Source organism: Patiria miniata, unplaced genomic scaffold (genome assembly GCF_015706575.1).
Source record: "Patiria miniata isolate m_02_andy unplaced genomic scaffold, ASM1570657v1 HiC_scaffold_27, whole genome shotgun sequence".
NCBI classification, from domain to species: Eukaryota; Metazoa; Echinodermata; class Asteroidea; order Valvatida; family Asterinidae; genus Patiria; species Patiria miniata.
In genome coordinates, this window is record NW_024037066.1 from 1367755 (window position 1) to 1395119 (window position 27365).

Genomic DNA, 27365 nt, shown 5'->3' on the forward strand with positions numbered 1-27365 from the left:
CCTAGAGGCCAGTACTGAATTCCCTGAAGAGTTCAAACTCATTACATTCAGTATTCAGTGAGAAAGAAACATTTAGATTTTTTAAAAATACCCCAAAACTTCAACGTTTTCCATAGCCGGCATCATCGAAAAAGTCAGTTTTTGACCCAAAAATCCAACTTCACCAAAATTGCTCAAAAGTTCACACCAGGTGCCTAGAGGCCAGTACTGAATTCCCTGAAGAGTTCAACTCATTACATTCAGTATTCAGTGAGAATAGAAACATTTAGATTTTTGAAAAAAATACCCCCAAAACTTCAACGTTTTCCATAGCCGGCATCATCGAAAAAGTCAGTTTTGACCCAAAAATCCAACTTCACCAAAATTGCTCAAAAGTTCACACCAGGTGCCTAGAGGCCAGTACTGAATTCCCTGAAGAGTTCAACTCATTACATTCAGTATTCAAGTGAGAATAGAAACATTTAGATTTTTGAAAATACCCCCAAAACTTCAACGTTTTCCATAGCCGGCATCATCGAAAAGTCAGTTTTTTGACCCAAAAATCCAACTTCACCAAAATTGCTCAAAAGTTCACACCAGGTGCCTAGAGGCCAGTACTGAATTCCCTGAAGAGTTCAACTCATTACATTCAGTATCCAGTGAGAAAAGAAACATTTAGATTTTTTTAAAATACCCCCAAAACTTCAACGTTTTCCATAGCCGGCATCATCGAAAAGTCAGTTTTTGACCCAAAATCCAACTTCACCAAAATTGCTCAAAAGTTCACACCAGGTGCCTAGAGGCCAGTACTGAATTCCCTGAAGAGTTCAACTCATTACATTCAGTATTCAGAGAGAATAGAAACATTTAGATTTGTGAAAAAATACCCCAAAACTTCAACGTTTTCCATAGCCGGCATCATCGAAAAAGTCAGTTTTTGACCCAAAAATCCAACTTCACCAAAATTGCTCAAAAGTTCACACCAGGTGCCTAGAGGCCAGTACTGAATTCCCTGAAGAGTTCAACTCATTACATTCAGTATCCATGAGAAAGAAACATTTTAGATTTTTTTAAAATACCCCCAAAACTTCAACGTTTCCATAGCCGGCATCATCGAAAAAGTCAGTTTTGACCCAAAAATCCAACTTCACACAAAATTGCTCAAAAGTTCACACCAGGTGCCTAGAGGCCAGTACTGAATTCCCTGAAGAGTTCAACTCATTACATTCAGTATTCAGTGAGAATAGAAACTTTAGATTTGTGAAAAAAATACCCCCAAAACTTCAACGTTTTCCATAGCCGGCATCATCGAAAAAGTCAGTTTTTGACCCAAAAATCCAACTTCACCAAAATTGCTCAAAAGTTCACACCAGGTGCCTAGAGGCCAGTACTGAATTCCCTGAAGAGTTCAACTCATTACATTCAGTATTCAGTGAGAATAGAAACATTTAGATTTTTAAAAAAATACCCCCAAAACTTCAACGTTTTCCATAGCCGGCATCATCGAAAAAGTCAGTTTTGACCCAAAAATCCAACTTCACCAAAATTGCTCAAAAGTTCACACCAGGTGCCTAGAGGCCAGTACTGAATTCCCTGAAGAGTTCAACTCATTACATTCAGTATTCAGTGAGAAAAGAAACATTTAGATTTTTTAAAAATACCCCCAAAACTTCAACGTTTTCCATAGCCGGCATCATCGAAAAAGTCAGTTTTGACCCAAAAATCCAACTTCACCAAAATTGCTCAAAAGTTCACACCAGGTGCCTAGAGGCCAGTACTGAATTCCCTGAAGAGTTCAACTCATTACATTCAGTATTCAGAGAGAATAGAAACATTTAGATTTGTGAAAAATACCCCCAAAACTTCAACGTTTTCCATAGCCGGCATCATCGAAAAAGTCAGTTTTTGACCCAAAAATCCAACTTCACCAAAATTGCTCAAAAGTTCACACCAGGTGCCTAGAGGCCAGTACTGAATTCCCTGAAGAGTTCAACTCATTACATTCAGTATCCAGTGAGAAAAGAAACATTTAGATTTTTTTAAAAATACCCCCAAAACTTCAACGTTTTCCATAGCCGGCATCATCGAAAAAGTCAGTTTTTGACCCAAAAATCCAACTTCACCAAAATTGCTCAAAAGTTCACACCAGGTGCCTAGAGGCCAGTACTGAATTCCCTGAAGAGTTCAACTCATTACATTCAGTATTCAGAGAAAAGAAACATTTAGATTTTTGAAAAAATACCCCCAAAACTTCAACGTTTTCCATAGCCGGCATCATCGAAAAAGTCAGTTTTTGACCCAAAAATCCAACTTCACCAAAATTGCTCAAAAGTTCACACCAGGTGCCTAGAGGCCAGTACTGAATTCCCTGAAGAGTTCAACTCATTACATTCAGTATCCAGTGAGAAAAGAAACATTTAGATTTTTTTAAAATACCCCCAAAACTTCAACGTTTTCCATAGCCGGCATCATCGAAAAAGTCAGTTTTGACCCAAAAATCCAACTTCACCAAAATTGCTCAAAAGTTCACACCAGGTGCCTAGAGGCCAGTACTGAATTCCTGAAGAGTTCAACTCATTACATTCAGTATCCAGTGAGAAAAGAAACATTTAGATTTTTAAAAAATACCCCCAAAACTTCAACGTTTTCCATAGCCGGCATCATCGAAAAAGTCAGTTTTGACCCAAAAATCCAACTTCACCAAAATTCTCAAAAGTTCACACCAGGTGCCTAGAGGCCAGTACTGAATTCCCTGAAGAGTTCAACTCATTACATTCAGTATTCAGTGAGAATAGAAACATTTAGATTTTAAAAAAATCCCCCAAAACTTCAACGTTTTCCATAGCCGGCATCATCGAAAAAGTCAGTTTTTGACCCAAAAATCCAACTTCACCAAAATTGCTCAAAAGTTCACACCAGGTGCCTAGAGGCCAGTACTGAATTCCCTGAAGAGTTCAACTCATTACATTCAGTATCCAGTGAGAAAAGAAACATTTAGATTTTTTACAAAATACCCCCAAAACTTCAACGTTTTCCATAGCCGGCATCATCGAAAAAGTCAGTTTTTGACCCAAAAATCCAACTTCACCAAAATTGCTCAAAAGTTCACACCAGGTGCCTAGAGGCCAGTACTGAATTCCCTGAAGAGTTCAACTCATTACATTCAGTATTCAGTGAGAATAGAAACATTTAGATTTTTGAAAAAATACCCCCAAAACTTCAACGTTTTCCATAGCCGGCATCATCGAAAAAGTCAGTTTTTGACCCAAAAATCCAACTTCACCAAAATTGCTCAAAAGTTCACACCAGGTGCCTAGAGGCCAGTACTGAATTCCCTGAAGAGTTCAACTCATTACATTCAGTATTCAGTGAGAATAGAAACATTTAGATTTTTGAAAAAATACCCCCAAAACTTCAACGTTTTCCATAGCCGGCATCATCGAAAAAGTCAGTTTTGACCCAAAAATCCAACTTCACCAAAATTGCTCAAAAGTTCACACCAGGTGCCTAGAGGCCAGTACTGAATTCCCTGAAGAGTTCAACTCATTACATTCAGTATTCAGAGAGAAAAGAAACATTTAGATTTTTGAAAAAATACCCCCAAAACTTCAACGTTTTCCATAGCCGGCATCATCGAAAAGTCAGTTTTTGACCCAAAAATCCAACTTCACCAAAATTGCTCAAAAGTTCACACCAGGTGCCTAGAGGCCAGTACTGAATTCCCTGAAGAGTTCAACTCATTACATTCAGTATCCAGTGAGAAAGAAACATTTAGATTTTTTAAAAATACCCCCAAAACTTCAACGTTTTCCATAGCCGGCATCATCGAAAAAGTCAGTTTTTGACCCAAAAATCCAACTTCACCAAAATTGCTCAAAAGTTCACACCAGGTGCCTAGAGGCCAGTACTGAATTCCCTGAAGAGTTCAACTCATTACATTCAGTATTCAGTGAGAATAGAAACATTTAGATTTTTGAAAAATACCCCCAAAACTTCAACGTTTTCCATAGCCGGCATCATCGAAAAAGTCAGTTTTTGACCCAAAAATCCAACTTCACCAAAATTCTCAAAAGTTCACACCAGGTGCCTAGAGGCCAGTACTGAATTCCCTGAAGAGTTCAACTCATTACATTCAGTATCCAGTGAGAAAAGAAACATTTAGATTTTTTTAAAAATACCCCCAAAACTTCAACGTTTTCCATAGCCGGCATCATCGAAAAAGTCAGTTTTGACCCAAAAATCCAACTTCACCAAAATTGCTCAAAAGTTCACACCAGGTGCCTAGAGGCCAGTACTGAATTCCCTGAAGAGTTCAACTCATTACATTCAGTATCCAGTGAGAAAAGAAACATTTAGATTTTTGAAAAAATACCCCCAAACTTCAACGTTTTCCATAGCCGGCATCATCGAAAAAGTCAGTTTTTGACCCAAAAATCCAACTTCACCAAAATTGCTCAAAAGTTCACACCAGGTGCCTAGAGGCCAGTACTGAATTCCCTGAAGAGTTCAACTCATTACATTCAGTATTCAGTGAGAATAGAAACATTTAGATTTTTAAAAAAATACCCCCAAAACTTCAACGTTTTCCATAGCCGGCATCATCGAAAAAGTCAGTTTTTCACCCAAAAATCCAACTTCACCAAAATTGCTCAAAAGTTCACACCAGGTGCCTAGAGGCCAGTACTGAATTCCCTGAAGAGTTCAACTCATTACATTCAGTATCCAGTGAGAAAAGAAAACTTTTAGATTTTTAAAAAATACCCCCAAAACTTCAACGTTTTCCATAGCCGGCATCATCGAAAAAGTCAGTTTTTGACCCAAAAATCCAACTTCACCAAAATTGCTCAAAAGTTCACACCAGGTGCCTAGAGGCCAGTACTGAATTCCCTGAAGAGTTCAACTCATTACATTCAGTATTCAGTGAGAATAGAAACATTTAGATTTTTCAAAAAATACCCCCAAAACTTCAACGTTTTCCATAGCCGGCATCATCGAAAAAGTCAGTTTTTGACCCAAAAATCCAACTTCACCAAAATTGCTCAAAAGTTCACACCAGGTGCCTAGAGGCCAGTACTGAATTCCCTGAAGAGTTCAACTCATTACATTCAGTATCCAGTGAGAAAAGAAACATTTAGATTTTTTTAAAAATACCCCCAAAACTTCAACGTTTTCCATAGCCGGCATCATCGAAAAAGTCAGTTTTTGACCCAAAAATCCAACTTCACCAAAATTCTCAAAAGTTCACACCAGGTGCCTAGAGGCCAGTACTGAATTCCCTGAAGAGTTCAACTCATTACATTCAGTATCCAGTGAGAAAAGAAACATTTAGATTTTTGAAAAAATACCCCCAAAACTTCAACGTTTTCCATAGCCGGCATCATCGAAAAAGTCAGTTTTTGACCCAAAAATCCAACTTCACCAAAATTGCTCAAAAGTTCACACCAGGTGCCTAGAGGCCAGTACTGAATTCCCTGAAGAGTTCAACTCATTACATTCAGTATCAGTGAGAATAGAAACATTTAGATTTTTGAAAAAATACCCCCAAAACTTCAACGTTTTCCATAGCCGGCATCATCGAAAAAGTCAGTTTTGACCCAAAAATCCAACTTCACCAAAATTCTCAAAAGTTCACACCAGGTGCCTAGAGGCCAGTACTGAATTCCCTGAAGAGTTCAACTCATTACATTCAGTATTCAGTGAGAATAGAAACATTTAGATTTTTGAAAAAATACCCCCAAAACTTCAACGTTTTCCATAGCCGGCATCATCGAAAAAGTCAGTTTTTGACCCAAAAATCCAACTTCACCAAAATTGCTCAAAAGTTCACACCAGGTGCCTAGAGGCCAGTACTGAATTCCCTGAAGAGTTCAACTCATTACATTCAGTATCCAGTGAGAAAAGAAACATTTAGATTTTTTAAAAAATACCCCAAAACTTCAACGTTTTCCATAGCCGGCATCATCGAAAAAGTCAGTTTTGACCCAAAAATCCAACTTCACCAAAATTGCTCAAAAGTTCACACCAGGTGCCTAGAGGCCAGTACTGAATTCCCTGAAGAGTTCAACTCATTACATTCAGTATTCAGTGAGAATAGAAACATTTAGATTTTTAAAAATACCCCCAAAACTTCAACGTTTTCCATAGCCGGCATCATCGAAAAAGTCAGTTTTTGACCCAAAAATCCAACTTCACCAAAATTGCTCAAAAGTTCACACCAGGTGCCTAGAGGCCAGTACTGAATTCCCTGAAGAGTTCAACTCATTACATTCAGTATTCAGTGAGAATAGAAACATTTAGATTTTTGAAAAAAACCCCCAAAACTTCAACGTTTTCCATAGCCGGCATCATCGAAAAAGTCAGTTTTTGACCCAAAAATCCAACTTCACCAAAATTGCTCAAAAGTTCACACCAGGTGCCTAGAGGCCAGTACTGAATTCCCTGAAGAGTTCAACTCATTACATTCAGTATTCAGTGAGAATAGAAACATTTAGATTTTTGAAAAAATACCCCCAAAACTTCAACGTTTTCCATAGCCGGCATCATCGAAAAAGTCAGTTTTTGACCCAAAAATCCAACTTCACCAAAATTGCTCAAAAGTTCACACCAGGTGCCTAGAGGCCAGTACTGAATTCCCTGAAGAGTTCAACTCATTACATTCAGTATCCAGTGAGAAAAGAAACATTTAGATTTTTTTAAAAATACCCCCAAAACTTCAACGTTTTCCATAGCCGGCATCATCGAAAAAGTCAGTTTTTGACCCAAAAATCCAACTTCACCAAAATTGCTCAAAAGTTCACACCAGGTGCCTAGAGGCCAGTACTGAATTCCCTGAAGAGTTCAACTCATTACATTCAGTATTCAGTGAGAATAGAAACATTTAGATTTGTGAAAAAATACCCCCAAAACTTCAACGTTTTCCATAGCCGGCATCATCGAAAAAGTCAGTTTTTCACCCAAAAATCCAACTTCACCAAAATTGCTCAAAAGTTCACACCAGGTGCCTAGAGGCCAGTACTGAATTCCCTGAAGAGTTCAACTCATTACATTCAGTATCCAGTGAGAAAAGAAACATTTAGATTTTTTAAAAAATACCCCCAAAACTTCAACGTTTTCCATAGCCGGCATCATCGAAAAAGTCAGTTTTGACCCAAAAATCCAACTTCACCAAAATTGCTCAAAAGTTCACACCAGGTGCCTAGAGGCCAGTACTGAATTCCCTGAAGAGTTCAACTCATTACATTCAGTATTCAGTGAGAATAGAAACATTTAGATTTTAAAAAAAATACCCCCAAAACTTCAACGTTTTCCATAGCCGGCATCATCGAAAAAGTCAGTTTTTCACCCAAAAATCCAACTTCACCAAAATTGCTCAAAAGTTCACACCAGGTGCCTAGAGGCCAGTACTGAATTCCCTGAAGAGTTCAACTCATTACATTCAGTATCCAGTGAGAAAAGAAAACATTTAGATTTTTTAAAAATACCCCCAAAACTTCAACGTTTTCCATAGCCGGCATCATCGAAAAAGTCAGTTTTTGACCCAAAAATCCAACTTCACCAAAATTGCTCAAAAGTTCACACCAGGTGCCTAGAGGCCAGTACTGAATTCCCTGAAGAGTTAAACTCATTACATTCAGTATTCAGTGAGAATAGAAACATTTAGATTTTTGCAAAAATACCCCCAAAACTTCAACGTTTTCCATAGCCGGCATCATCGAAAAAGTCAGTTTTTGACCCAAAAATCCAACTTCACCAAAATTGCTCAAAAGTTCACACCAGGTGCCTAGAGGCCAGTACTGAATTCCCTGAAGAGTTCAACTCATTACATTCAGTATCCAGTGAGAAAAGAAACATTTAGATTTTTTTAAAAATACCCCAAAACTTCAACGTTTTCCATAGCCGGCATCATCGAAAAAGTCAGTTTTTGACCCAAAAATCCAACTTCACCAAAATTGCTCAAAAGTTCACACCAGGTGCCTAGAGGCCAGTACTGAATTCCCTGAAGAGTTCAACTCATTACATTCAGTATTCAGTGAGAATAGAAACATTTAGATTTTTGAAAAAATACCCCAAAACTTCAACGTTTTCCATAGCCGGCATCATCGAAAAAGTCAGTTTTTGACCCAAAAATCCAACTTCACCAAAATTCTCAAAAGTTCACACCAGGTGCCTAGAGGCCAGTACTGAATTCCCTGAAGAGTTCAACTCATTACATTCAGTATCCAGTGAGAAAGAAACATTTAGATTTTTAAAAAATACCCCAAAACTTCAACGTTTTCCATAGCCGGCATCATCGAAAAAGTCAGTTTTGACCCAAAAATCCAACTTCACCAAAATTCCTCAAAAGTTCACACCAGGTGCCTAGAGGCCAGTACTGAATTCCCTGAAGAGTTCAACTCATTACATTCAGTATTCAGTGAGAATAGAAACATTTAGATTTTTAAAAAAATACCCCCAAAACTTCAACGTTTTCCATAGCCGGCATCATCGAAAAAGTCAGTTTTTCACCCAAAAATCCAACTTCACCAAAATTGCTCAAAAGTTCACACCAGGTGCCTAGAGGCCAGTACTGAATTCCCTGAAGAGTTCAACTCATTACATTCAGTATCCAGTGAGAAAAGAAACATTTAGATTTTTTTAAAAATACCCCCAAAACTTCAACGTTTTCCATAGCCGGCATCATCGAAAAAGTCAGTTTTGACCCAAAAATCCAACTTCACCAAAATTCCTCAAAAGTTCACACCAGGTGCCTAGAGGCCAGTACTGAATTCCCTGAAGAGTTCAACTCATTACATTCAGTATTCAGTGAGAATAGAAACATTTAGATTTTTGCAAAAATACCCCCAAAACTTCAACGTTTTCCATAGCCGGCATCATCGAAAAAGTCAGTTTTTGACCCAAAAATCCAACTTCACCAAAATTGCTCAAAAGTTCACACCAGGTGCCTAGAGGCCAGTACTGAATTCCCTGAAGAGTTCAACTCATTACATTCAGTATCCAGTGAGAAAAGAAACATTTAGATTTTTTTTAAAATACCCCCAAAACTTCAACGTTTTCCATAGCCGGCATCATCGAAAAAGTCAGTTTTGACCCAAAAATCCAACTTCACCAAAATTGCTCAAAAGTTCACACCAGGTGCCTAGAGGCCAGTACTGAATTCCCTGAAGAGTTCAACTCATTACATTCAGTATTCAGTGAGAATAGAAACATTTAGATTTTTGAAAAAATACCCCAAAACTTCAACGTTTTCCATAGCCGGCATCATCGAAAAAGTCAGTTTTGACCCAAAAATCCAACTTCACCAAAATTGCTCAAAAGTTCACACCAGGTGCCTAGAGGCCAGTACTGAATTCCCTGAAGAGTTCAACTCATTACATTCAGTATCCAGTGAGAAAAGAAACATTTAGATTTTTTAAAAATACCCCCAAAACTTCAACGTTTTCCATAGCCGGCATCATCGAAAAAGTCAGTTTTGACCCAAAAATCCAACTTCACCAAAATTGCTCAAAAGTTCACACCAGGTGCCTAGAGGCCAGTACTGAATTCCCTGAAGAGTTCAACTCATTACATTCAGTATTCAGTGAGAATAGAAACATTTAGATTTTAAAAAAATACCCCCAAAACTTCAACGTTTTCCATAGCCGGCATCATCGAAAAAGTCAGTTTTTCACCCAAAAATCCAACTTCACCAAAATTGCTCAAAGGTTCACACCAGGTGCCTAGAGGCCAGTACTGAATTCCCTGAAGAGTTCAACTCATTACATTCAGTATTCAGTGAGAAAAGAAACATTTAGATTTTTAAAAAAATACCCCCAAAACTTCAACGTTTTCCATAGCCGGCATCATCGAAAAAGTCAGTTTTTCACCCAAAAATCCAACTTCACCAAAATTGCTCAAAGTTCACACCAGGTGCCTAGAGGCCAGTACTGAATTCCCTGAAGAGTTCAACTCATTACATTCAGTATCCAGTGAGAAAAGAAACATTTAGATTTTTTTAAAAATACCCCCAAAACTTCAACGTTTTCCATAGCCGGCATCATCGAAAAAGTCAGTTTTTCACCCAAAAATCCAACTTCACCAAAATTCCTCAAAGGTTCACACCAGGTGCCTAGAGGCCAGTACTGAATTCCCTGAAGAGTTCAACTCATTACATTCAGTATTCAGTGAGATTAGAAACATTTAGATTTTTGAAAAATACCCCCAAAACTTCAACGTTTTCCATAGCAGGTATCATCGAAAAAGTCAGTTTTGACCCAAAAATCCAACTTCACCAAAATTCCTCAAAAGTTCACACCAGGTGCCTAGAGGCCAGTACTGAATTCCCTGAAGAGTTCAACTCATTACATTCAGTATTCAGAGAGAATAGAAACATTTAGATTTGTGAAAAAATACCCCCAAAACTTCAAAGTTTTCCATAGCCGGCATCATCGAAAAGTCAGTTTTTGACCCAAAAATCAAACTTCACCAAAATTGCTCAAAAGTTCACCCTAGGTGCCTAGAGGCCAGTACTGAATTCCCTGAAGAGTTCAACTCATTACATTCAGTATTCAGAGAGAATAGAAACATTTAGAATTGTGAAAAAATACCCCCAAAACTTCAACGTTTTCCATAGCCGGCATCATTGAAAAAGTCAGTTTTTGACCCAACAATCCAACTTCACCAAAATTGCTCAAAAGTTCACACCAGGTGCCTAGAGGCCAGTACTGAATTCCCTGAAGAGTTCAACTCATTACATTCAGCATCCAGTGAGAAAAGAAACATTTAGATTTTTTTTAAAAATACCCCCAAAACTTCAACGCTTTCCATAACCGGCATCATCGAAAAAGTCAGTTTTTCACCCAAAAATCCAACTTCACCAAAATTCCTCAAAGGTGCACACCAGGTGCCTAGAGGCCAGTACTGAATTCCCTGAAGAGTTCAACTCATTACATTCAGTATTCAGTGAGAAAAGAAACATTTAGATTTTTTTAAAAATACCCCCAAAACTTCAACGTTTTCCATAGCCGGCATCATCGAAAAAGTCAGTTTTTCACCCAAAAATCCAACTTCACCAAAATTGCTCAAAGGTTCACACCAGGTGCCTAGAGGCCAGTACTGAATTCCCTGAAGAGTTCAACTCATTACATTCAGTATTCAGTGAGAAAAGAAACATTTAGATTTTTGAAAAAAAACCCCAAAACTTCAACGTTTTCCATAACCGGCATCATCGAAAAAGTAAGTTTTTCACCCAAAAATCCAACTTCACCAAAATTCCTCAAAGGTGCACACCAGGTGCCTAGAGGCCAGTACTGAATTCCCTGAAGAGTTCAACTCATTACATTCAGTATTCAGTGAGAAAAGAAACATTTAGATTTTTAAAAAATACCCCCAAAACTTCAACGTTTTCCATAGCCGGCATCATCGAAAAAGTAAGTTTTTCACCCAAAAATCCAACTTCACCAAAATTGCTCAAAGGTTCACACCAGGTGCCTAGAGGGAAGTACTGAATTCCCTGAAGAGTTCAACTCATTACATTCAGTATTCAGTGAGATTAGAAACATTTAGATTTTTGAAAAAATACCCCCAAAACTTCAACGTTTTCCATAGCAGGTATCATCGAAAAAGTCAGTTTTGACCCAAAAATCGAACTTCACCAAAATTCCTCAAAAGTTCACACCAGGTGCCTAGAGGCCAGTACTGAATTCCCTGAAGAGTTCAACTCATTACATTCAGTATTCAGAGAGAATAGAAACATTTAGATTTGTGAAAAAATACCCCCAAAACTTCAAAGTTTTCCATAGCCGGCATCATCGAAAAGTCAGTTTTTGACCCAACAATCCAACTTCACCAAAATTGCTCAAAAGTTCACCCTAGGTGCCTAGAGGCCAGTACTGAATTCCCTGAAGAGTTCAACTCATTACATTCAGTATTCAGAGAGAATAGAAACATTTAGATTTGTGAAAAAATACCCCCAAAACTTCAACGTTTTCCATAGCCGGCATCATTGAAAAAGTCAGTTTTTGACCCAAAAATCCAACTTCACCAAAATTGCTCAAAAGTTCACACCAGGTGCCTAGAGGCCAGTACTGAATTCCCTGAAGAGTTCAACTCATTACATTCAGTATCCAGTGAGAAAAGAAACATTTAGATTTTTTTTAAAAATACCCCCAAAACTTCAACGCTTTCCATAACCGGCATCATCGAAAAAGTCAGTTTTTCACCCAAAAATCCAACTTCACCAAAATTCCTCAAAGGTGCACACCAGGTGCCTAGAGGCCAGTACTGAATTCCCTGAAGAGTTCAACTCATTACATTCAGTATTCAGTGAGAAAAGAAACATTTAGATTTTTTTAAAAATACCCCCAAAACTTCAACGTTTTCCATAGCCGGCATCATCGAAAAAGTCAGTTTTTCACCCAAAAATCCAACTTCACCAAAATTCCTCAAAGGTGCACACCAGGTGCCTAGAGGCCAGTACTGAATTCCCTGAAGAGTTCAACTCATTACATTCAGTATTCAGTGAGAAAAGAAACATTTAGATTTTTTAAAAAATACCCCCAAAACTTCAACGTTTTCCATAGCCGGCATCATCGAAAAAGTAAGTTTTTCACCCAAAAATCCAACTTCACCAAAATTGCTCAAAGGTTCACACCAGGTGCCTAGAGGGAAGTACTGAATTCCCTGAAGAGTTCAACTCATTACATTCAGTATTCAGTGAGATTAGAAACATTTAGATTTTTGAAAAATACCCCCAAAACTTCAACGTTTTCCATAGCAGGTATCATCGAAAAAGTCAGTTTTGACCCAAAAATCCAACTTCACCAAAATTCCTCAAAAGTTCACACCAGGTGCCTAGAGGCCAGTACTGAATTCCCTGAAGAGTTCAACTCATTACATTCAGTATTCAGAGAGAATAGAAACATTTAGATTTGTGAAAAAATACCCCCAAAACTTCAAAGTTTTCCATAGCCGGCATCATCGAAAAGTCAGTTTTTGACCCAAAAATCAAACTTCACCAAAATTGCTCAAAAGTTCACCCTAGGTGCCTAGAGGCCAGTACTGAATTCCCTGAAGAGTTCAACTCATTACATTCAGTATTCAGAGAGAATAGAAACATTTAGATTTGTGAAAAAATACCCCCAAAACTTCAACGTTTTCCATAGCCGGCATCATTGAAAAAGTCAGTTTTTGACCCAACAATCCAACTTCACCAAAATTGCTCAAAAGTTCACACCAGGTGCCTAGAGGCCAGTACTGAATTCCCTGAAGAGTTCAACTCATTACATTCAGTATCCAGTGAGAAAAGAAACATTTAGATTTTTTTAAAAATACCCCCAAAACTTCAACGCTTTCCATAACCGGCATCATCGAAAAAGTCAGTTTTTCACCCAAAAATCCAACTTCACCAAAATTCCTCAAAGGTGCACACCAGGTGCCTAGAGGCCAGTACTGAATTCCCTGAAGAGTTCAACTCATTACATTCAGTATTCAGTGAGAAAAGAAACATTTAGATTTTTTAAAAATACCCCAAAAACTTCAACGTTTTCCATAGCCGGCATCATCGAAAAAGTCAGTTTTTCACCCAAAAATCCAACTTCACCAAAATTGCTCAAAGGTTCACACCAGGTGCCTAGAGGCCAGTACTGAATTCCCTGAAGAGTTCAACTCATTACATTCAGTATTCAGTGAGAAAAGAAACATTTAGATTTTTGAAAAAAAAACCCCAAAACTTCAACGTTTTCCATAGCCGGCATCATCGAAAAAGTCAGTTTTGACCCAAAAATCCAACTTCACCAAAATTCCTCAAAAGTTCACACCAGGTGCCTAGAGGCCAGTACTGAATTCCCTGAAGAGTTCAACTCATTACATTCAGTATCCAGTGAGAAAAGAAACATTTAGATTTGTGAAAAAATACCCCCAAAACTTCAACGTTTTCCATAGCCGGCATCATCGAAAAAGTCAGTTTTGACCCAAAAATCCAACTTCACCAAAATTCCTCAAAAGTTCACACCAGGTGCCTAGAGGCCAGTACTGAATTCCCTGAAGAGTTCAACTCATTACATTCAGTATTCAAAGAGAATAGAAACATTTAGATTTTTAAAAAATACCCCCAAAACTTCAACGTTTTCCATAACCGGCATCATCGAAAAAGTAAGTTTTTCACCCAAAAATCCAACTTCACCAAAATTGCTCAAAGGTGCACACCAGGTGCCTAGAGGCCAGTACTGAATTCCCTGAAGAGTTCAACTCATTACATTCAGTATTCAGTGAGAATAGAAACATTTAGATTTTTTAAAAAATACCCCCAAAACTTCAACGTTTTCTATAGCAGGCATCATCGAAAAAGTCAGTTTTGACCCAAAAATCCAACTTCACCAAAATTCCTCAAAAGTTCACACCAGGTGCCTAGAGGCCAGTACTGAATTCCCTGAAGAGTTCAACTCATTACATTCAGTATTGAAAGAGAATAGAAACATTTAGATTTTTAAAAAATACCCCCAAAACTTCAACGTTTTCCATAACCGGCATCATCGAAAAAGTAAGTTTTTCACCCAAAAATCCAACTTCACCAAAATTGCTCAAAGGTGCACACCAGGTGCCTAGAGGCCAGTACTGAATTCCCTGAAGAGTTCAACTCATTACATTCAGTATTCAGTGAGAAAAGAAACATTTAGATTTTTAAAAAAATACCCCCAAAACTTCAACGTTTTCCATAGCCGGCATCATCAAAAAAGTCAGTTTTTCACCCAAAATCCAAAAATCCAATCCAATGGCACCACAACTCGTCTTCACACAAAATAGACAGATTATTTCATATTGTTCCAAAATCAGTACGTATTTAAACAACTGCCTGTTTACCTGGGTCAGGGCACATCGATTTTCCAGCGATCTCCGAAAACATCGAAGCGATCATGCCGCCATGATCGCTGGAAATTTTCCTGCTCGCTGATTGGTCGAGGCAATCGCTTCTTACAATTCCCGGATGTACATGTAAACATGTAGTTCGTGTGCAAGTTATGGATTTGTATATCGTTTTCTGTCCAGAATTGTTTTAACTTGGGAAGTTTTGGGGGATACTGATGTAACAATCACCTTACTTATAAATTTGTTTTATTATTTATTATTTCATTTTTAAAGCTATCCTTTCGGCAGTCATATATCTTAACTGAAAACATGTCTGGAATCTCACCCCACCCCAAAATGTGAACATTTGCAATGAAGGAGAAAGTAAATCTGAAATCTTTTTTTTTTCGACTGTTAACTCTTTTATTTCGTTACAAACAACATTGTTACATTACACACATTCAAAACATAAAAAATTGACACTATAGAAAACCTCTTTATCACCAACTGCAATATTTTACCCTGCTGTTTTGTGCATACTCTGTATTCATTTCGTACCATAAAATTTAAGAGTAACTAAAAAGTTTCATAAAGAAAATGAAACAGTCTGACACCGGCCAAAAAAACTGCATTTCACACTGATTGGAAATCATATAACCCGTATTAGTACGCAAGTACATGTACATGTATTATCACAATCTCCATCATATATCAACCATACCGGTGGTTTTGTTTCTGAAAAAAAAGTGCAGAATCAATAACTGCATGATTGACACATACACAATAACAAGTCTGCATCAAAAACTCAACTATACATAAACACAGTTAATGATAAAATGATAAAAAGTCTTTTCTCTTGGAAAATTAAACTTATGGCATGTACAGTGGATATGAAACTAAAATAAAAAATATATGTCATAATGTTCACTTTAACTTCCAATACAACCGTTTACTTCGAAACCCGTATAGAGTAAATGGTACTCGTCTAAGATATTTTGCAATGCATAAATAAATAGTTTTGAATACTTTCTTTTTGGCATTTAAACAACTTAATTAGCAAAGAGTATTTATAGTTGAAGCACACATTAATAACTCAGCTGCTGTACTGGCAATTAAGTAAGATAGCACCTTTGCTTTACCTGAAAGACTTGAAATATTAACAACAAAGTAAACCGCAGCAAGTTTCAGAACATAAAACCAAAATATTTCACATGCATTAAAATAAGTTTGCATTCAAATTACATAACCCGCTTCATTTTACTCCCTTTGAATTAACATAATGAAGTGTATTTGAATTATACCGATTAAATTTCTTGAACTTGTGCCAGAATAATGGTTTTACACTAAACATTTAGCTAGAATATAAATGAAAATAAAAGCTCTACTACTTACATTGTACGCTACAAGTGTTTAAAAGACAACACACTAAAACATTTAACAGATTACAAAAGAAATTCACCACTTTTCATTGATATTGTAATCAGGCCTAAGATACATATTTGTAGTTTCAAAGCTCATCTTCTGACATACTGTCTTCAGAGAAGAAACTGTCGGTTAGATCACCGATATCATTAGAAGGCACAGAAACGTCATTGTCTACAAACTCTTCATCACTGCTGGATGAGCAAGAGAGCAGAGACTCATCATCAGAAATAACAGGCTCTGGTGTAGGCAAATGTACACTTGATACAGGTAAATTACCACAATTTCTGCATGTGCATCCAGGCCCACATGCTTCGTTAATTTTCCTACATTTGCATTGTTTCGTCAAACACTTGCTTTTGGCACATGCGCAACCTCTTGTTAAGTGCAATACATTTTTACGAATTTTGTCCATGTTTGCTGGTGAATCCCATACAATCTGTACTTCATCAGAATCATTATCATGTTGCCAACCATACAGATTTAAGTCTGGGTAATTGAACATTGGCTGCATTGCTGTGCCCCACACTTGGCTTACCCAACATGATCTCAGCCAATGGAAGGACAGTGCAGAGTCAGAGGGTAGCAATGTATCCTCATAAACACCCTGCCAAGATGCTTTGCGGATAATGGACAGAAATTTACAGTGATGTTCAAATACTGTTGACGCCTCAATACTATTGAAAAGCTCGACAGGATTACTGGCATGTTGATTTAAAGAAGCACGATTTGCTTGGAAATAAACACAACCAACTAATCTATAAAATGATAACAGTCCAAGCTCATGATTAACATGAAGATCAGTAAAAGATAGCTGACCACATGTCTCCGGTAGAGAACTTCCTGATATAAAATCTGAAAACTAAACAAATACTTTCAAAAAGGTACTTTTCCCAAGCCGTGCAAAGTAAGAAACAAAATCGCAGCCAGTAACAATATATAAGATTTGGATTATCTTATGAACATCGTGTCCTTGTTTCAATAAAGGCGCAAGGTCTGTATCACTTGAAAGAGCAGATCTGAGAACATCAATATCAAGAAATTTTTCTTCTGTTGAAGAGGCCTTGAATTGAATTACAACAATTTTATTACGAAAATTAAACGGCAATCCAATCATACCTATATCCCGATCTAATGAGTATATGTGTACAGTTGGACATGCAGTTTCTCTTACATGCAACCAGATTTGGGTGTCACTTTCTTCATGATTATGAATTATTTCATGTGGGACTACTCCATTCATAGAAACACACATTCCTGTCATATCATGTGTGACAGACTCATCATCTATGAAGCGCGCGCCGCCTGATGTAACAAAAAGTTGATCAGATGACTGTAAAGTGGATGGGACAATTTCTAAAAATTTGTGTGATAGATATTTACAAAGTTTCTGTTTATTTTGCCTTATTTTCAGAAACTTTGACCAACTTGTTGGGAGAGGAGTTTTGTCAGCTATGAGTGAATAAACTTCTACTTCATCGTCTATCCCAGCGTCCCTTCTTGCCTTTCAAAACTTTTGGGAGATATACCTTGTGAGCATACTTGATCAAAAAGGATGCGCACTTCCATATATTTTTTCTTAAAAAATGGCGTCACCCATCTTGACACAATCATATGAGCATATTCTACAAAGGTTTTGAAGCCTGGCAGGGGATTTGAATAAATAATATTCATACCTTCTGCTATTAAACATGTGCCTGAGGGGAAAACATATGCATCTTTCACAGGTGAGCATGTCCCTGCATACCTCTTGCCAAGAAGGCCATACATCACATACTTAGCACCTTTGCAGGGTAAACCAGATGGAGTACAAAGAGCTCTAGGTGTTTCAATAAATTGGAGCAATTGATTGATAGGCTGGTTGTGTTCTTCGGAAAATGCGATTGTCCGTTTATAACAGAGTGTTATTAATTTTTTTTCTTTTTCCAGGTAATTAATTGTTCGCTTTGTGACTTTCTCCTTTGCAAAAGTTCGAAGACGATGTTTCCTTGTTACAGGTTTAGCTAAACTGGACTCTTTCAAAATGCAGAAACGAACATAATTGTCATATGACGACAGTCCAACATCTCTGTACGATAACAAACTTTTTTGCTGAACCTTTGAGGCAGGTTTAGCTTCAAAGGCGTGCATCAAAATTGGTTGCTGATCATTCTGAAAGATAATGCTTTCGCTAGCCTTAGAAAAGTAAGTTTTCACATTTTCCAGTTCAGCTTTGATCACAGAAGGAGAAAAATCTCTTTGAAGATGTCCCGATGAAGAGTGAAATGAAATTTGCTGCTGAAAATTATCAACAAGACGGGCTTGAAATTCTATTGTTCCTGTAATCTTGTCCATATTTGTTGGCAATCCTCGAGACAATGCCATTTTACAATCCTTGTTTATGAGCATTTCATGAGCTTCATCAAAACCACAGAGGAAAAATTCACCCCACGTATGCTAGATACAAAACCTCCATTCTTAAAGTGGTCAAGTATGTACTCTGGAAGGCCATGCATGTGACTTAAATGAACAGGAATAATTTTTGAATAATTCTGCCTGTCAAAGGCATAGAACAAAGGAACCATTTTCTTTAGGGCAACCTGACGCATATTCCAATCGCCAGTTCTTATGGCGATCCACAACTGTATGTAGCCAAAACAATCTTCTTTCAGGAATCTATTCCAGAATTTGAATGTTTCATATTTTTTTGCCATAGTATTACAAAACTCGGAAAACTCATTAAGCAAGGCTGGTAAAAACTCATGGAGTCTTACATGTATCCTGGCAACAAATTCCTCCATCCCTGCATACTCACAGAAGTCACCTTGAACATGCACTAGATCCACAACATTTTGGACAATTTTGTGTAACTCTTCATTATCGATGGTGCACAGTGTATCTGGTTTACCCCGTCTAAAATCAAGGAAACACTTGAACTGATAAATATATATTGCCTCATAAACTTGAAGCAAAAATCGGTGTGTTCTTTTAAAGTTTCCACCAGATTTTAAGTTGGTCAGGGTGTTGCCTTTATGCGTTGTCTTGGCAATGTCTTTGAGCCCAGCATCCCAAAATATTTTCATCAACACCTCTTGGAAATTTTTTAATATATGCCAGTCTCCTACATATGGAATGACCCAGTCAAGTATGTCTCCATACTCCTTTTTCACATCAAGCAATATCTTTATTGTTGCTCCATCCCCAGCTAGAACGAGGTGATTGATTGATTTTGACACTTTAAACAAGTCATACAAAAGGCCAATCACCGATTTAAGAGTCTGGGCGCAATCAGCCTTTTCATTTAAGACATGTAAATATGCAAATTTGGACTGTTCACATCGAGGTTTTGAATGCAGCATCATATTACATTTCATACCGGGTACATAGTGCTCTGTGAATTTGACGACAGAAACATACCTCTCAATTATATGCATGAAAACGTCACGCTCCAATTTTCTTTCACAGACTTTTTCTTCATCAGATGGAAAGAAACTGTCTACAGTCAACTGCTGTCGTATAAATGTTTTAAAGAGAGGTGATGAAAACTGAGACTTCTCGGGGACAGTCAAATTGAAATCCTGAACAAGTCTTCTAACTGAGGGCTTATGATTGACGGCGCTACCCTGTTTAGAGATAAATGCATTGTCACATGGTGATGATACCGAATCAACTGCGTGTACAACTGGGTCATGTTCATTCGACTTATCAGGTTCAGCTACACTTCCTGATATGAGCTCAATTAAATCAGGCTTTGTTTGAGCATTGGATTCATGGACTGCAACATGCCAATTAGTGAAATAATCTTCCAGTTCATAACCATGTACCGGTACATGCAAGCCCTGATTCTCATTTAAGTTAAGACCGTCAATATCTGGTCTACAGCTCCTGCAGTAAAGTAAATCAAAATGGCCAGCCAAGTCATTAGTTCCAGGACTATACAGTAAACAAATGTGATACTCTGAAAGTTTCTCAGGTGGATATTTAGCAACTAATTTCAAACCTTGAACCATTCTCTGATAAATGCAAATTTCCATCCGTAAAACACACACAAGAGAGCATATTTCTAAATTACTAGCATACGTTCCAGACTTTCTGTTATCCACTATCTTTTCTGAGAAAGATGAATAGAATACCTTATTTGACGACTCTAAGTAAACCCGTTTGATCACTTCAGGAAGCAATTCTAATGAAGCAGTAAACATCTCAAGATGTAGACAAACACAATGTCTGATATTATCAGCAATTTGCTGCTCCAGTTGAAAGTCATCATTGTTTGTGGGAATGCCCACTTCATTTCTCTCACAAAAGAGCAAATCATGTCTACTGTATGAAGCAATGCACCTGTAAAAGCACCGACCATCACCATATATTTGTATTATTTTGAAGTCAGGGACTTTAGAGTGAACATCAGTTCCAATCAACTCTCCAACAGCACTTAACTTTTCAGTGAGGGGCATGGGCTGTTGAGCCATGACTGATGTTCCATGCCAACTTCTGCCTGATCCCTTTGAAGTAATTGCTGCCTGACTGGCAAGAACATCGATATTATCAATAGTTACCACAGAAAAGGAATTTAAATCAAGAGATGACAAAAGTCCTGATTGCTGACAGAGCTGTTTGACGTGTTCTAAATATCTGTCTAAAGTGTCTTCGGATGTGCAGAGCCCTGACTGATTAAATAACTTCATCAGCTTTGAGGAATGTGAAAGTCTTTTAATGATATTTGCAGTGGTGATGTGGAAAGGGTAATTATTTGTTTCACTGTAAACAAACTGCATACACATGATCAATATGACTCTTCTATTACGACGCTGCTTTCCATGTAACTTTGAGTAAGTGGGAAACATCACCTTCTTCTGGTTCCATATTAACTCACTGCTCCTAAAATACTTAAGCTCATCGGCATTGGCAGTCAATACAGCGACAGTGTTCCAAATAAGTGGGTCAATCATTTCTATGAGAGAATCAAAATCAAAAGAGGCTATTTCACAGGGGTTTCTTGTGTAGTGTTCTGTTATACGCTTTGACTGATGTCTGAGTTTTTCATTAATCAGTGGAAGAACACTCTGTGCCATGGAACCAACATCTCCAGGATGACCAAAGGCAGATTTATTGCAATGACCTGAAGGGATTTGCTCTTGCGTTTCTTTTTCTCATGGCGTAACCTCCAACAAGATAAATGTAGGGCCTTCCTCAAATCCAGATTCCTAAATACTAATAAAATGCTTTGTTTTCTTGCCATCTTGTGTACTTCTAACAAATCACAGAATTTTCCCAAGATTTTTGAAAGCAACCATCTACTTGTGCAGGCACTTTTACATTGATCGAAACATGTGTCATTATCTACTGATTCCTTACTGCACTCAGTATTCAGAAAAGAAAGAAAACAGTCAAAAGCATCTGCCAGGAGAAATGCTTCATCACTTCGACACATCTTACAAAGCTCCATGTAAGAATTATGCAGGGCAGTATTAACATGAGAGGAGTCTTCTTCACGGAGATGCAAACTAATTTCTACATCTTCTAAACTTATTTTGGGCACAACCTCCCTTTTTGCAACCGAGTAACAACTATAGCACAAGTAACTGGATTCATTTATGATCGCTTCATCTTTTGAAACTTTTAAATGTAGATAGACTTGCTCAACATCTAGATTAACACAATAATACTTTCTTGTAAAGGAGGGTAGGAAGACAGCACATACAGAACACTTTGCATTAGTGTTCCAATTCCGTTTTTGTGATTTGTGCGCACTGCACAGTGGAATAGAATCAGGGATTTCTAAACACTGGCTTATTCCAAAACAAGCTTTAAATTGGTCCAGAGAAAATGAACTATCCACAACAGACACAGAACTACACTGGCCAAAACTGTTCAAAAAACAAATCTCCCTCTTTTTGGCACGTGTTTTTTCTGGTGTGTACACAGGATTTTTCATTTTTTTAACATACTTGTGGCGACATGCATTACATATACATGCATCTTGTGCCAAATGAGGAACCGTTGATTTAAATACATACTTAGTTGGGTATTTTTTAGTGTAGCCAAATGAAACCATCTACTTGCTGCTTTTGTTTTTTGACACAAATTGCAAGGACCGCACAAGTGTTTCTTACAGGGGGGCTGGTTTAATCCCCTTTACCTGTCTTCACCCTGCAACAGCATGGGCTGACTAGACGTAGAGGTACTTGGGCTTGCTTGGGAATGCATCGATGATTGCCGGGACTGCTGAGAAGATACATGGCACTCATACGTCTCCTGCACAAAAAAACAAGGGCAGTTTCAAAATAACTGATCTGACAGTGGAAGCTACCATCTATATTTCAAACAAATTTGGATTGGACACACTAATAATGAGTTTAAAAATAAAAAATGGCAACACTTCCAATGCTAAATCTGGAGAAAGGTTTTCATGTATTCCAATGAAGTAGAGCAATGTTTCTTAGGCATGAAAATGAAAGTGTAAATTGCGCATGGAAATGTAGTAGCTGCAGTCAGACACCACTTCAAAGAACACAACATGGAGTCCGTAAAGTGTTTGTTATAATGGATGTTTGTGCGTTATACATGCAACAGTACTAAGTAAAGTAAATAAGAACCAACGAGCATGCTTATTTTAGCCAAATATTCATTACAGGTACATATTTTTACTGCAATGGGAAAGTACGTTTTGCAAACCTTGAACTTTCGTCGCCGTCTTCTCTTTTTGATTCTCCTTGTTGCTCGACGCCTTTGTTTGCCTCTCTTCCGGCTAGAAACATACGGAGAGTCAGCTTTCGGCACTTCAAGGGTTGCTCCTACGCTTGTAGACTTCCCCTCCCTGATCTCGTATGGCAAAGTTGCCATTGCTGCCAATGGTTTGACATAGCAATTGACCTGTTTAGGTGGAAACAATCCTAGTAGGCAAAATCCATCGTCGTCAAAAATGTGTACAATACAGCGCCTCAGCTTCTTCCTGACAGTAGCCAATGATGGGGTCAGCTTTCTTCCTTTGCCATACGATCGTGAGGAAGGCCTGGAAGATGAGACTGACTTCTTGGTATTGGATGGTGAGGCTGGAGGTGGTAGAATAGAACTAGAAGGTGAGACAAGGCTTGGCATGGCAGGAGTTGGCGAAGGGGGGGCTTGTGGGTTGGGAGTTTTCTTAGCACCAGCAGCGGCGGTATTTGGCAAAGGGGTAGGTGGCGAGGCAAGAGTTGGACTGGCAGGAGTCAGTGATGATAGACTTGGCAAGGAAGTTGAGTTGCTTGGCTGTTGGGCAGGAGTTTGCATAGCACATGTCGTGGCAGTAGATGGGGACGGTGGAGATGCTGACTTTGTTGGGGATGGCGATTGTGAAGAACCCTTCTTCTTCCTTGTGTGCTGACGAACTAATTTCTTTAGTTCACGTGGGACAAAGGGGAGTCGCTTAAGTTTAACCTCTAGCATTTTCTGGAGGTATCTCTGTACCGCCTCTCCGAACAAAGCATTGCCATCCCAGTTGAGATGCAGACCATCCCAGGCGTATGCCCACCTACTGAACTCATTGCCAAAATCAACAAAGTTGCAACCAACTTTGGCACACAAGATGCCAATTGCAACATTGTGATGCATTCTAGATGTGTCTAGTGCCTCACTGTCATGCCGGGGTAAGATGGCACTGACAACAATTTTTGTCAAGGGGAACACCTCACGTAATGTTGCGAGAAGCAACTTGAATTCTTCAATGTTACTATGAAGAAACCCATACTGAAGATTGTTGGTTCCGACGTGAATAAGGACAATGTCTGGGGCTTCTGGAATCCTGAACTCTGAATGACGTAGGCTCTTGTGTATACTGGAAATTGTTCCACCACGTTGCGTGTAAACATCTACATCCACCAATGGACTCTCAATGTTGGCCTCTAAATATTTTGTCAGCGAATCTCCTATCACGAATACTTTAGCCTTTCCAGAGTTAGACGTGCTTGGCCAGACAGGTGGTCGCCATGACCTTAAAACAGATGGAAAAACATACATGTTGATGAAAAGACATACATGTTGATGAAAAGACATACATGAAGAACAGCGTTAGCAGTTTTAAGAACTTCCAAATTTTTTTTCGTCCCCCATCACAAAACTTGTATGATTTTGAAATCATATCAAAGTAGACAAGTATTGCGAAAAATCAAAATGATGACCACTGTGAATACGCGTGAGTTGATTTCAGTCAGTACTCAGTCCCAACATGATTGTACAGTACAAACTACATGTACACGTACATCATACATACATACAATAATAATACTAGCATGATGATTTTAAAAAAATTCAAAAGGCATGTATGTAGAAATGTACATGATGTACATAGATATCGAGAATCGTTTTAGATTTAGATTTTAGTTGGTGGAAAGACTGTTGCAGTCGGAAGCTGCTTTTTTCTTCATATATCATCTGAATGAAGGTCAGTCATTGCAAACAAATGATGATAAGACATGAATTTGGACAATGTTGGAACTGAGAAGCATTTCCAATTTTGTTAGGAAATACTTAAGAAAATGCTCTTGGCTCTCCATCATGTCCATAGTCATGATAGTCTTTGTGCACAATTAACCACCGAAGTGGCGTCAGGTTGCAACATTCATTCCTATACGGCCAATAATTATTAAAAATTCACTAGGCCTATAATAATATATTAATATTTTCAATTCATATTCATAACAAAAAAAATTAAAATTCACATCACATTCACCACAACAAATAAAATAGGCCTATCCATTAAAATCGCTAGCTAGTTCCAAGTTAATGCATTGTCGTTTGTGCACACGACCGTGATCACCATTGATTACATGCACACATGTAGAGAAAATCTGGAGAAAATAACAGCGTTGCTGTTGAAACCCCTCAGCCAGAGTCAAGTTATCATCCGGAAACCATTAACCTTTAACTCAACGTGGTGACCTTGACCTTTGGCCTTTGACCCCAGAACCAGTCCCAACATGCCTGTACCAATGGGAAACCCCCTACCGAAGTTAGACACCAACATTTCATTTCTAACTCAAGTTATCATTCGGAACCATTTACATTGAACTCACCACGGTGACCTTGACCTTTGACCTTTTGACCCCAAAACCAATCCCAACTTGCCTGTACCCAAGGGCAAACCCCTACCTCAGTCAGACACCAAAATCTCATTTCTAACTCAAGTTATCATCCGGAAACCATTTACCTTTAACTCACCATGCTGACCTTGACCTTTGACCTTTTGACCCCCAAACCAATCCCAACTTGCCTTCTCCCAAGGGGAACCCTCTTCCAAAGTTAGACACCAAAATCGCATTTCTAACTCAAGTTATCATCCGGAAACCATTTACCTTTAACTCACAATGGTGACCTTGACCTTTGACCTTTTGACCCAAAAACCAATCCCAACTTGCCTACTCCCAAGGGCAACCCTCTACCAAAGTTAGACACCAAAATCTCATTTCTAACTCAAGTTATCACCCGGAAACCATTTACATTTAACTCACCACGGTGACCTTGACCTTTGACCTTTTGACCCCAAAACCAATCCCAACTTGCCTACTCCCAAGGGCAACCCCCTACCAAAGTTAGACACCAAAATCTCATTTCTAACTCAAGTTATCATCCGGAAACCATTTACATTTAACTCACCACGGTGACCTTGACCTTTGACCTTTTGACCTCAAAACCAATCCCAACTTGCCTACTCCCAAGGGCAACCCCCTACCAAAGTTAGACACCAAAATCTCATTTCTAACTCAAGTTATCATCCGGAAACCATTTACATTTAACTCACCACGGTGACCTTGACCTTTGACCTTTTGACCTCAAAACCAATCCCAACTTGCCTACTCCCAAGGGCAACCCCCTACCAAAGTTAAACACCAAAATCTCATTTCTTACTCAAGTTATCATCCGGAAACCATTTACATTTAACTCACCACGGTGACCTTGACCTTTGACCTTTTGACCCCAAAACCAATCCCAACTTGCCTACTCCCAAGGGCAACCCCTACCAAAGTTAGACACCTAAATCTCATTTCTAACTCAAGTTATCATCCGGAAACCATTTACATTTAACTCACCACGGTGACCTTGACCTTTGACCTTTTGACCCCAAAACCAATCCCAACTTGCCTACTCCCAAGGGCAACCCCCTACCAAAGTTAGACACCAAAATCTCATTTCTAACTCAAGTTATCATCCGGAAACCATTTACATTTAACTCACCACGGTGACCTTGACCTTTGACCTTTTGACCTCAAAACCAATCCCAACTTGCCTACTCCCAAGGGCAACCCCCTACCGAAGTTACAACCCCAAACAACATTTCTAACTCAAGTTATCATCCGGAAACTAAGCTGCCCGGACGGACGGACGGACGGACGGACGGCCCTACATCCGGACGGACGGACGCCCTAGGCGATGACAATACCCCTCGAGCCTCTCGGCTGAGGGGTAAAAACTGAAATCTCGCGCGCAAGAATTACTTCATAAAAAAAAAATTGAAATCGCCACAGCTCCAAATCTATATTACACGAAAGAACGTATTTTCGTCTTGCCAAATATCGGGAGAGATTTCCATATTTTTTTCTTCCTGGGTCAGGGCACACCTACAAAAATACCTTCCAAAATCACCCTGATATGTTTAGCCATCTTTCAGGTGTCATTAATCAGTCAAAAAGCAAGTTATATTGGCAAAATTTATATCATTCGACTCGGAAAGATTCGCACAAGAAACTCACCACGCCATCTTGGCTGTCAGCTGTATGGGTTTTTAGAACGTGTAGTTGGTACGAAAGCCAACGAACTCTCGAAAAATCACGCGCAAGTCTCGCGGCCGATCGGTGTGTGGGGCGCTGCAAATAAATCGCGTAATATGACCTCATTATCGCTGGCGCTGCGGACTGACTGTTCACCAAAATTCCTCAAAAGTTCACACCAGGTGCCTAGAGGCCAGTTCTGAATTCCCTGAAGAGTTCAACTCATTACATTCAGTATCCAGTGAGAAAAGAAACATTTAGATTTTTTTTAAAATACCCCCCAAACTTCAACGTTTTCCATAGCCGGCATCATCGAAAAGTCAGTTTTTGACCCAAAAATCCAACTTCACCAAAATTGCTCAAAAGTTCACACCAGGTGCCTAGAGGCCAGTACTGAATTCCCTGAAGAGTTCAACTCAT

The 27365-nt window shown here is 38.6% G+C and overlaps 1 protein-coding gene across 1 annotated transcript; it reads right to left on the reverse strand.

Annotated features, from left to right (window-relative positions):
• Window positions 1-16306: 16306 nt before the first annotated feature.
• Window positions 16307-26942, reverse strand: LOC119734551. Its single transcript, XM_038208086.1, has 4 exons — window positions 26928-26942; window positions 22879-24172; window positions 22343-22458; window positions 16307-16415 (listed from the first exon to the last, which is right to left on the reverse strand). Exons 1-4 carry the CDS (start codon window positions 26933-26935, stop codon window positions 16307-16309), a joined length of 1527 nt encoding a protein of 508 aa, XP_038064014.1. The 5' UTR covers window positions 26936-26942.
• Window positions 26943-27365: the final 423 nt, after the last annotated feature.

What these genes read in the sequence shown, in the direction of transcription:
- LOC119734551 (XM_038208086.1), bottom strand. An exon ending in GACGGCGACGAAAGTTCAAG is followed by an intron (nt 22,459 to 22,878) that starts GTTTGCAAAACG and finishes TTTTTTGTGCAG; the next exon opens with GAGACGTATGAGTGCCATGT. An exon ending in CTGTTGCAGGGTGAAGACAG is followed by an intron (nt 16,416 to 22,342) that starts GTAAAGGGGATT and finishes TTGCTCATCCAG; the next exon opens with CAGTGATGAAGAGTTTGTAG.